The sequence below is a fragment of the Thalassophryne amazonica genome, chromosome 2 (genome assembly GCF_902500255.1).
Source record: "Thalassophryne amazonica chromosome 2, fThaAma1.1, whole genome shotgun sequence".
Taxonomy (NCBI): Eukaryota; Metazoa; Chordata; class Actinopteri; order Batrachoidiformes; family Batrachoididae; genus Thalassophryne; species Thalassophryne amazonica.
Genome location: NC_047104.1, coordinates 157153191 through 157165915, shown reverse-complemented (window position 1 = coordinate 157165915; position 12725 = coordinate 157153191). Strand labels below are relative to the sequence as shown.

Here is a 12725-nt window from a genome sequence, read left to right as displayed (position 1 = left end):
GATGCCAGATGGCCTTTGTAACGCAACTCCACATTACATAGAGAAATGTGGCATGGGTGGGGTTTAAACTGGGAAGCTTCTGCAATGAAACCAAGCGCACTAATTACTTGGCCACCACCCCTGCCTAAAGGCTGACATTTCTTTCCTTTTTTTTTTTTCATAAATGTGTTCAAAGACCAAAAAAAACCAAAAATAAAACAAAAATAAAAACTTTCACATTGTTATTAAGGGGTATTGTGTGTCGAATTTTGAACAAGAAGAAGAAGAACAAAAAGAATTTCACCCACTTTGGAATAAGGCTGTAACAAAATGTGGAAAAAAGTGAAGCACTGACTACTTTCTGGATGGACTGTAGGCTGGATGAGGGCTGCTGGTTAACAGGGTGAGAGATGTATACCTGCACTGAGCCCCCGTGCCTGTCCGCTGCCAGGTGGGAGGTCAGATAGGAGGAGTTTGGCTGGCGAGTGGGCTGCACCTCCCATGCTCCTCGTCGGTCAGAGGCTGCCGTCTGCTCAGGAGGTGGAGGTGAAAAGGGGAATGGGATTGGGGTGTGATGGAAGAGGGAATGGTGATCAAGTAGTTGTGTTAGGAAAGATGGCAGTTGGATGTGCAAGGTCAGGTAGCATGCAAAGCAGAGCATGAGAAATAAAGGAAAATAAAAGCAAAAATAAATTATTTAAAATCAATGTGGGACTTCGGCCGGAAACATGGGCCAGTAATTATTAAGCCACAAAACACAATCACAGTGGTTGCAATTCTCAAACTTTGATTCTCATGCTCACTGAAATATGCACATGAAATAAAAAATAAATTAAACTCCATGCTGGCTGTATGGCAATACACAACCACAGATCAGAACCAAATTATACAGGAAATCCTCCATAAAATCTGCTCTCTCCTCCTCTGGTGGACTTTACCTAATTGCATGTGTTGTTGGTGTATGGTGGCCTTCTGCAGGACAAAAGCATCTTGAATAAATGCTTTGGTTCCCAATACCTTGACTGCTCATCTTACCGTGGCAGAGACTTGTAACCTTTAAATTATCACAGGCATTATAAACTTGTTACGTGTTCGAGTGGCAATACTAATTCAATTCTTCAAGCCAAGTGGACTGAAGGTGTTCACCTCAAACACTGCAACTTCTGTCAAAACCGCAGCAAACAATGTAATGTGGACACTTTTTTGTGAATAATTATATTGTGGTGCACCTTTAAAGAAGATGTGGATGCCTATTGTTAATTTCAAGTCACAGAACCTTCTTTGTCACCATTTCTGACAACAGTTATCCAGTTGCCATCTGCTGCTGCAGTCAATATTAGACCTTTTATCCAGTATTAAACTAATCTGAAGCTGTAATCTGTTTCTGTAGCATGAAACGGAAGAGAGCCTCTGATTCACCCTAGATTGAACACTCATCCAACGCAGGTTCCACCACAGGCAAGGCTGGAACCCACCTAAAGTTTAGTAGACTGGGACAATGCAGGTCTAGTGGACAGGCAGCCCTCAAGTGGACACAACCACAATTTAATCCCAGTTGACAAACTGGCAGTTGACCCAGCTGTGCCACACTAACCTGCTCTGTGGCACAGCTGGGTGAGTGTCATTAACAGAGGTCTGTGTCACAGAGTGCTAATATGTAACGTGTGCTTCAATCCTTAAATATTACACCATTCAATAAGTGTCATGACTAATACAACACACATCACAGACATTTTGTGCATGCTCAACCTCGTCACATGGATCCCAATCTCACAAACATACACTTTACATTCACAGTAACTGTCACTGCAATACGCTGTACATTTCTGTTCAAAGTGGCCCTAAAGCGGATTCCCATCACATCACTGTGTAGTGCACGACCGGCTTTAGCTACCACCAAGTTCCTCCCGGTGTGTGGCTGAATGGGTTGAGCAAAATGTGAAGGATCATTGTAAGGCACTTTGAGCATCTACATCAAATGGGAAAGTTCAATAATGAATGAATGAATGAATTTATTCAGCACACAGACAAAAATGACAAATTAGCCTCACAGCAAAAAAAAAAAAAAAATCAATCTGACAAGGCGCCCATGTGATTGAAAGGATGTGGGCAGAAGCACAAGCTTATAAATGCCCACCCCTTTAACCAAAAGAACAAAAAAATGTATATGAATATGTATACATATATACACACCCATGATAATTGATACAAAATTTAAAGTAATCACTAAACTAAGATTCCAAAACACAAACATGCAAACAGCAGTGGACCGTGCAGCCCCCCCCCCAAAAAATAAATAAAATAAAATCGATAAACCTAATTCATCATACTATAATAAGTAATTAAATGATTTTTGAAGAGCCTTTTGAAGCCAACCAAGTTACCGAGCGACTTTATGTTATCCGGGCACAAATTCCAAATATTAACACCTTTAACAGAAACACAATGACTTTTTACTGTAGTTTGAATCTTCAGTTTTTGAAATAATAATGTTCCTTGCAAATTATGACTGGAGTCCCTCATTTTGAACAGGTCCTGGACATGTTGTGGTAAAAGGATATTTTTTACTTTAAACATAATTTGTATTAAGCTATACTCAATCAGATCCCAAAATTTTTAAACATTTAAACAGACGAACAATGGATTTGTAGGCTCATGATATGCTTTCTAATAATTCTTATGGCTTTCTTTTGTAGTAAGAATATTGAATTTGTATTCATTTTGTAGGTGGTTCCCCAACCTTCAATGCAACAGGTCATGTACAGAACTAGTAATGAATGATATAGGGCAACTAATGACCGTTGGGGGAGGAAGCATTGTGCTTTGTACAAAATGGCAATGGCTTTTGCCATTTTTGATTCAACATAATTTATGTGTTTTCCAACTCAATTTCTCATCAATATAAACCCCAAGAAATTTAGTTTCATTTACAAGTTCAATTTCAATATCATGCACTAGTAAATTACTAGATAAATTCCTGGGTTTATTTACAAATATGATACTGTGACGGCCCCTGCGGCTGTCTTAATGTGTTTGTAATCGTTTTACTACAGAGGTCTCAAACCGGTTCCAGAAAGGGCCGAGAGGGTGCAGGCTTTCTGTGCAACCACCCACTCCATTAAGATCACTTTGAGCAGGTGAAATCAGTTAATCAGTGAAATCACCTGCTGGAGTGGGTGATTTCACAGAAAGCCTGCACCCTCTCGGCCCTTTCTGGAACCGGGTTGAGACCTCTGTTTTACTATGTCTGTTGTGTGTTCTGAGGTCCAGGTCACCAGGAGGCGCTGTTGTGGTCCTCTCTGTCTGGTCCTGCCTGGGCTTTTTTCATCACGCTATGTTTTTGTTTTTCTTTTCCTTTTTCTTATTTTAATAATAAATATTTGTTATTGGTTTTAAACAACCCGTTGCTTCTGTGTGTGCCTCTGAAGTTTTGTTGCGGCTTGTGAGCTGAGTCGTAGCAATACACTTAGTTTTACCAAAATGAAGCGATAATTTATTTGAATCAAACCATTCTTTGAACTTCTGTAGTTCCCTCTCCATCAAGTCAAGAACCTCTTCCAAATGATCCCCACGTGTCATCAGCAAACAAAATGCAACTCACAAATTTTTAAACCAAACATATGTCATTAATATACAAAAGAAACAACAAAGGCCCAAGGACTGAGCCCTGGGGCACCCCACAAGTACACTTCAAAACTTCAGAACTTACCCCACCAACATGAGCATACTGATACCTATTGTGCAGATAACTTGCTATCTAATCATAAGCTAGTCCTCTGATACCATACTTCCAGTTTATCCAGTAATAAGGTGTGATCTATGGTACTGAATACTTTCTGTAAGTCAAAAAAAACAAACAAACAAACAAACAAAAAAACCACACTATACAGTATATTGCTTGTTTTCAATTGCATTTGTAATATGTTCCACAAAATTAATCACCGCCAATGAAGTTGTCTGATTTTTTTTCAAAATCCATATTGTTGCTCAATTAGTATGTGATGTTTAGATATAACATCATTTAACCTCTTAATAATACCTTTTCCAAAAGTTTTGAAAACTGAGGTAACAATGAGTTTGGCCTATAGTTTGAGAAAACATGTTTGTCACCAGAATTGAACAATGGTATTACTTTAGCTATTTTCATTTTGGAATGAAAATCTCCCAGTCATTAATGACAAATTACACATATAAGCTAGAGGCTTAGCAACACAATATTTTTTTAATCAAAAACATGTAAAAGTTTTCGCAATCTGTAGATTTTTTTCCTTTTAGTTTATGAACTATATCAATTATTTCATATTCATTACTTTCTCTGATAAACATTGAATCTGAAGAGTTATTTCTTACTGTACTGTTATCCCAAGAATGTAATTAGAAGGTACTATTGAATTTGCTAAATTTTTCCCACATTAGCAAAATATTTATTAAAATTATTTATTATGGGTTCCTTTTCCTTAACAATTGTTCCAGTATTTGTGTAAAAATATGTTGGATAGTCTTTGATAACTTTTATTTAATAGCTTCCAAGTACCTTTAATGTTTGTTTTATTTTTTTCCAATAAATCACTATCGTACTGCCTTTTGCAAGATCGCATAATGTTGGTAAGCTTGTTTTTGTATGTCTTGTATTTGCTCTCAGCCTGAGTTTTAAGAATTGCTTGTACAATTTTTTTTTCTTCTTACATGCATTCAGCAGTCACTTTGTGATCCAGGGTTTAGCAGCATATCACTCTTTACCAAGTTTTAACATCAATGGACAATGTTTATCGTATAAACTGGAAATGTAAGTCCCTTCGGCTGCTCCCTTGTTTGCACTCGAGGTCACCACAGCAAATCCAAGGTGCATCTGCATGTTGAATTGGTTTTACGCCGGATGGCCTTCCTGACGCAACTCTACATTACATGGAGAAATGTGGCAGGGGTGGGATTTGAACCCGGAACCTTCTGCACTGAAACCAAGCGCATTAACCATTTGGCCACCACCCCTATCATATAAACTGGAAATAATCAAGATAAATGATTCACATGATTGATCAATATCCTCGGTGTAAGTGTCATGCCCGTTTTGGTGCATTAAAGCCGTTCTAAGTTTTGCCATAGATTCCTCTGTTATTTTCCTTTTGAAATTTGTGATTTCGGTATGTTCAATTTTGTCAACTAAGGAATTATAAGCAACGAAGACTGGCAAGTGATCATTAATGTCACTAATAAGCAACCCACCCATTAAACTCCCAACAATGACATTTGTTAGTATATTATCAATGAGTGTCTGAGTTTGTAGTAATCCTAGTTGGATGTGTTATTACTGGATACAGTCCCATACAAAACACAGAGTCTAAAAATTCAGCTATTTGTATTTGACTATGAGGACTAAGAAAATCTATGTTGAAGTCTCCACAGACATACAAAAGCTTATTATTTTTAACTGAGTAGTACAATTCCGGCAATTTCTCCACAAAAGTATTGATGCTAGAACTGGGAACTCTATAGATGCAACTTATAATTATGTTTTTGGATTTTTCACATGTAACACATTCAATAACGTTGTCCAAAGAAAAGGACATATTGTGAACAATTTCACAGTGATGGCTAGATCTAACAGAGTGCAACACCTCCACCCTGTTTATTCACCCTATTTTTGGCAAAAAAAAAAAAAATAAATTATAACCCTCAAACTGGACAGAGTCAACATACTCATCTTTTAACCACGTCTCAGTCACTGCAATATCTGAAAAACATTCAACACAATATGACGCCTATCTATCAAAAGCACATTAAACCTGTCAACAGTCATGGCTATTATTCAACCAGGGAGAAATACATGTGTAAGCTGTGTACACTGTCTACACATGTATACAGTCTTGAATTCTAATAAATACAGTCAACTACGTAAGTATTTAGACAACTTTTGTGATTTTGCCCTGTGTTTAGAGGTAGTTAATGATTTTCTTCTTATAGCCGCTTGTGGGGTCTCTCTTCAGACACTCGTATGTATTGGAGTCACTGAGCAAGTTGTTCATCTTGGCCTCGTAGTCTGATGTGTTCAACACAGAGCCCTACAGGTGCCCACAACTACAGACGGAAGGGCTAAAGAACAACAACTTGTCCAGAAAGCCCTCACAGTATGTAGGTACCCATGATGGTCCCTGGATAAAGTGCAGAAGTCCCAGAGAACAAAGACACCAGACAGACAGGAGACGGAGACAAGAAGAAGAGTGTCTCTCCCTTATTTAGCAGGAGTAGGGGAAAAACTACAGAGGATCTTCAGACAACACAAAATCCCAGTTTACTTTAAACCTGTTAACACCTTGAGACAGAAATTAGTTCACCCTAAGGACAGGATCCCTAGTTACAAACAGAGCAATGTAGTGTATTCTATCAGATGCCAGGAAAACTGTAACGAAACACTAAATAGGCAAGACTAAACAACAGTTACACAAAAGGCTATACCAGCACCTCAGAGAGGGCGCCAGTGGACCTCAGTCTGCAGTTCATCTCCGCCTTAACGGCACTAACCACACGTTTGAGGACAAGGAAGTTAAAATCTTAGCCAGAGAAAGGAAATGGTTTGAGAGAGGAGTGAAGGAGGCATTTTATGTGAAACAGTTGAAACCCAGCCTTAACCAGGGAGGGGGTCTGAGACACGTTTTGTCCCCCATTTACAATGGGGTACTCAGGTCTCAGTGGTGGGCACAGATAACCAAAAAATTAACTTTGATAACAGATAATCAGATAACTGAAAAGTTATCTTTGATAAAGATAAACCGATAAACCACCCAAAAATGTATTGGAAGTTACAGATAACCGATAAATTCCAGTGTTGTCTCCGGTACATTTGCAACTACTAACAAGCTGAATTTGAGTTTTAACACCACGATCGCTTTTGTAATCGACAAAAGACGCAAACAATGAATCAGCATTTCTATGTTTGAACATGCTGCCCCCTGCTGGAAGCTACATGGCTACAGCACTGAAGCACCCTGAGAGCAGTCACAAAGCCAGCTCTCTACCAATCACAATGCTCGGGTCAGGCGGAGGTCTTGAAAAATAAAGGCATCCTGACTTATGGTTTTGTGTGAATACTGATAGAATAACTCCATTAATGTCAATTCTGTCATATGTACAAAGTTAAAACATATATGTTTTAATGTTGAATAATGCACTAATTCTGAGGTTTTGCAACAAACAGATCACAAAGGATTCTGGGTAAAATGTGCCTCTGCTAAACAGTGATTGGTTCAATCATTCATTATGTAAACCAACACGTTAATGTGATGTGTGTCGTGTGTTGGTGTTTACAGATAATTGAGATAAATGTGCTTTTGTAAAATATTCCATTTTTTATTTGTAAAAACAGTCATTTTTACGGAGCCCTGGAAGTGTCATCGCAAAATGTTTTACAAGTGAAGAGAATGTGCGCACGTTTTATGATGTTGTAAAACGTGCATTCAATATTGTTGACATAAATGTTGGCTTTACACTGTGCAAGAGAATTTTTTGGACCGAGTTTCAGGTTAATCGCGTCCTGCATTGTGTAGTGTACATGAAGTAACAAGCTTCGTTTAACATCTGATGACCACCTCCTGATCGTCGATCGTATGGTCGAATGAAAATCAAGTGTCCAACCGTGCCTGTGCAAACACCGCAGAGCTGTCTTGTAATGTTTTTTTTGTTGTTGTTTTGTTTTTAAACTTAATTTGTAAAAAAAAGCCATTTGCAAAGCCAAAAAGGTGATTTGACAACACTGCCATCTACTGTTGCCCAGACGCTTAGCACTTAGGGCGAATACTGCCATGAACACCACTGGACAGTAGATGGCAGTAGAGGCCTTGAAATCTTTCCAAAACAAAATCCCAGATAATCCGTCTGCTACATTAAGATGCGTGGAATTTAACAAACACAAATACAATAACGTCTATAAACCAAGATAATATATTCACAAGAGTTTTAGGCACTAGAGTTTAATGCTGCTGTCCGTGGAGCCTGAACAGTGTCTGAAATGCATTTGTCCTGTCGTGAACACCCTGTCCTACCCATAATGAACTGCTGGGCTCAGCATGTGCTCACACAACCTTAAAAATTAGCACATTATTTTAAAACTAAAATATATATCTGATATTTTCACTTTATAAAACTTCAGACATGACAGTAATTTTAAATAACTTGTCCAAAATTAGTTTTGTTAAAATTTGAACCATAAGTTAAAAATGTATGCCTCTGGATGACTTGGGTGATATTGCCAGCGTATCAGTATGGTGTTAAAGGAAATTATTATTTTTTTTTTTTGGTGACTAGTTCTCCTTTGCCTGCAGAGGTAGAATGGTTTTTCCTGGAAGTATCTCTCTACTATTTGCAGAGGGTAGAACTATATACATCTATTAAGAAACTTTTAACAGGTAGGTCTCAACTAATTTTAAAAATGTTTGCTGTTCAGCTGGGTTTACTGCATTATCGGAGGACAATTCATCGGAAGATAATTAGTCCCATAATGGTTTTTAAAGTTATCTAAAAAGATAATCCGATATCGAAAACATTATCTTCGATAATTATCTGTTATCGGATTATCGGAAGTGTGCCCACCACTGTCAGGTCTAAGCAGTTTCAGTCTTTTGTTCATGGTAATGAGTTATTTACGTCATCAGGAGACTCGTCAGGAGAGGGGTCAGTCCCATCGTTAGGAGGGACAGCTGCCCTGTCATTAGGAGGGTGCTAACTAGAGCACAATAGATGCTAATTAAAGCTGTTGTTTAGTCACTAGCCAACAGCAGTCTGCCTCTCCGTAGGAGGGGCTGGTTAGGTTTAAAACTCCAGCTTTTGTGGCTTCTGTTTGTTCTTCTCTACAAGGGTCAAGATAGAAGTCAGACTACCAGAACAAGAATTTTAGCTGAGGAAGCTTCTGCGATTTGAAGCGAAACATCCTCTCATCAAGCAACCCAGTCCAGTCGAAGATTTATGCTTCTCTACTATCCTAGTCAATTGATGCAATATTAACTGATTTCATCGTTACTTTGTATTTGTCTGCTCTGACTGTTGATTCAGTTCATAAAGTTTGCGGTGTTGCTGTGGAGGATGCGCCCATTTTAGTGGGGAGTGGAGCGACCAGTGAAAAAAACATTTTCTAAAGCAGGGGCCCGGTGCAGAGCCAGCACGTTCATTTCTGACAGGTCTTCATGCCCAAACGAGCAAAGTCCAGTGCTGTCCACCAATAACACTCCTCATACATTGAGGAAAATAAGTATTTGAACACCCTGCGGTTTTGCAAGTTCTCCCACTTAGAAATCATGGATTTTGTCTGAAATTTTCATCTTAGGTGCATGTCCACTGTGAGAGACAATCTAAAAAAATAAAAATAAAAAATCTGGAAAGCACAATGTATGAGTTTGTAATAATTTATTAAAAAGGCTGGGATAAACACTACACAAGAATACAATACACAGGAGATGACACTAGAAATAGAAACCCAGATATAAATTAAGCACCAGAATTTAACAGAATTGTTAAATCCCAGCCTTGGGCTCCCAAGGCTGGGATGGACTACAGGATAACAGGCAAGCAGCTTGGTAGAAGACAACAACTGTTATGATTATTTATTAGAAAGTGGAAGAAACACAAGATGACTGTCAATCTCCCTCGGTCTGGGATTCAATGCAAGATCTCACTTTGTGGGGTAAGGATGATTCTGAGAAAGCCAGAACTACACAGGAGGACCTGGTCAATGACCTGAAGAGAGCTGGGACCACAGTCACAAAGATTACATTAGTAACACATGATGCTGTCATGGTTTAAAATCCTGCAGGGGGCAGCAAGGTCCCCCTGCTCAAGCCAGCACATGTCCAGGCCCATTTGAAGTTCACCAGTGACCATCTGGATGATCCAGAGGAGGCATGGGAGAAGGTCATGTGGTCAGATGAGACCAGAATAGAGCTTTTTGGAATCAACTCCACTTACCATGTTTAGAGGATGAGAACAACCCCAAGAAAACCATCCCAACCGTGAAGCATGGGGGTGGAAACATCATACTCTGGGGGTGCTCTTCTGCAAAGGGGACTGGACGACTGCACCGTATTGAAGGGAGGATGGATGGGGTCATGTATTGTGAGATTTTGGCAAACAACCTCCTTCCCTCAGTAAGAGCATTAAAGATGGGTCATGGCTGGATCTTCCAGCATGACAATGACCCCAAACACACAGCCAGGGCAACTAAGGAGGGGCTCCGTAAGAAGCATTTCAAGGTCCTGGAGTGGCCTGGCCAGTCTCCAGACCTGAACTCAATAGAAAATCTTTGGAGTGAGCTGAAACTCCAAACCTGGATCTAGAGAAGATCTGTATGGAGGAGTGGACCAAAATCCCTGCTGCAGTGTGTGAAAACCTGGTGAAAAACTACAGGAAATGTTTGACATCTGTAATTGCAAACAAAGGCTACTGTACCAAGTATTAGCATTGATTTTCACAGGTGTTCAAATACTTATTTGCAGCAGTAACATACAAATAAATTATTAAAAAAAAAAAAACATACATTGTGATTTCCAGATTTTTTTTTTTTTTTTTAGATTATGTCTCTCACAGTGGACATGCACCAAAGATGAAAATTTCAGACCCCTCCATGATTTCTAAGTGGGAGAACTTGCAAAACCGCAAGGTGTTCAAATACTTATTTTCCTCACTGTAAGTAGGTTCGCAAGTCACTATACTCTATGCACAGGAGCACAATGGTGCATAAGAGGACAAAGGAACTGAACTGCACACCAAAATTAACATAAATAGAACAGAGTAATAAATGCTAAAGCTTGAATAACAAAGGTCTGCACCACGTTTTAACACCTTCCACATAATTTTCAAACAGAAAGGGTGTTTTACAGCGACAAGTAGTCGCTATGCTGCCAACTAGGCAGGGCCAAAATAGACGAAGTCTTATTTATGCAAATGCTGAGTGATGTAACAAGGTGGCTGCCAATCAGAGTAACAGGACCTTGATGATACATGATGCGCATCATTTGTTATATTTATAGTTATTTATATTTCATGTTTAAAGTGTAAAATATCAAACATCAATTAAATTTGTCATAAGGGTTTGAAAATAAAATGTTTGAAGTTACTGCTTATATATAAACCATCTGCAGCTATACTGGTATAGTAAATGTTTTTTAGTCTCCAATATCGGTATTGTATCCCCGCCAACCCCATCCCCCCAAAAAGTCCATATTGGCCGGGCTCTACTTTTTCTCGTAGATGCCGCCAGTACTTACCATACCAGTCACTATAATTTCCAGTGATATACATCTGCTTCATGCATCGTGTGGAGCATTAAATCAGCCACTTTTCCCCAAATGACTCTGCACTCATTTGTGCCACCATGTGGGCAGTGCATGTTTGTGCCTCCTGTAAACACAGGGACCTCTGTTTGCTGCATGGCCATGACTTTAAGACAATAAAACAGCTCCAGTCTGGGCTCAAATGTCCTGTGAGGTTTCTGGAAAAAAATAAAGCTGAAATTTCAAATCACTCTATACTAACTCCTTTTCTATTCCGCTCCATATGAAACTGTTTAACTGGTGATCGAACAGACAACATTGGCAAGATGCACAGTCTGTCCAATTACAGGGGCTTCAATCGCTACAGTCCACCATCACAGCTGTCACACATCTTTATAAAAATGCGACATTTAATGGTGCCATGAAATACCCCTCATTTCTCTGTATGCATATGAACTGCAAACAGACATAATAGTGTAAAAATGTATTGTCATGGTGAAACATTTTTGAAGTACTGTATTTTCTGGAGTATAAGAGTCTTTGAGGTCATGCGGCTTGTACTCTGGTGCAACTTATATACTGAAAATCACAAGTTTGTAACTAATAATAGTAATAATAATAATAACTATTTCTACAGGGGTTTCTCAGTAATCAAAGCACTAAACAAAATACACTCCAATAATAAAACAATAAATGGCAATAATAAAAAGTACATGCACAAAATTCACAAAATTCACAAATTAAAGAAGCCATAGCAGAAAAATGTGCAACTTATCGTCTAGTGGGACTTATACTCCATAAAATACGGTAATTACTGCATAAGCCTTGATGAAACCTTACAGTGACATTAAAGCAGCAAACAATTCTCTCCACAACTGTATACTGACCAAAACTAGCTACTAATCTTATTAATTACTAACAGTCAATCTTAGCTGATCTGTTAAATTATTAGCTTATTGTTGAATCATCTCTTCCTTGTCTCACTCATGACCTAGAATGAGATTTTCTGATTACTGTGTCACTGTAGAGCTACAAGGCAACACCTCTGTGGGAGGTTCTTTAAAGTATTTTTAAGTTTAAAGCAAAGTATTTTAATGTTTGTGCTTCCTTGTCCTGCTCTCACATTTACACGACATCCGTGGTGACTCACCCACACGTGATGTAGCTGCAGCAACTTGCAGTCGCCATCGTAAATTTGTAAATTTTTGATATGTTTTATGTCGCACAGACCAGCAGCTATGTTTATGACTTTATATTGTGCAATGTTCGATTCCACAAACAATTTTTTCCCCTTTACCAACTTTACTTGCTGATTTCAATGTAGAAAAGCCTGGTGTCACAGCTACGCCACAGTATGTTAACACATCCATCCAGACCCGGTGTGGTCTACAGTACCTTAATTGAGAGAGCGGCGTCAGAACATGGTGCCATTTTGGTTCCAACTGCACTCAACTACTGAATGAACTTTTAATTTTTTCAACATTTTTAAAA

At 38.8% G+C, this 12725-nt stretch overlaps 1 protein-coding gene across 6 annotated transcripts in view; it reads right to left on the bottom strand.

The window, feature by feature from the left end:
• csnk1g1 (casein kinase 1, gamma 1) overlaps positions 1–12725 on the bottom strand; it is a 135312-nt gene that overhangs the window by 29449 nt on the left and 93138 nt on the right. For 4 of the 6 annotated variants that reach the window (XM_034159975.1, XM_034159999.1, XM_034159991.1 and 1 more), the window contains exon 11: positions 398–508. The exons of the other annotated variants lie outside the window; for them this stretch is intronic. In XM_034159975.1, coding sequence (XP_034015866.1) covers positions 398–508 — 111 coding nt within the window. The remainder of the gene's footprint in view (positions 1–397; positions 509–12725) is intronic. 6 annotated transcript variants of the gene reach the window in all.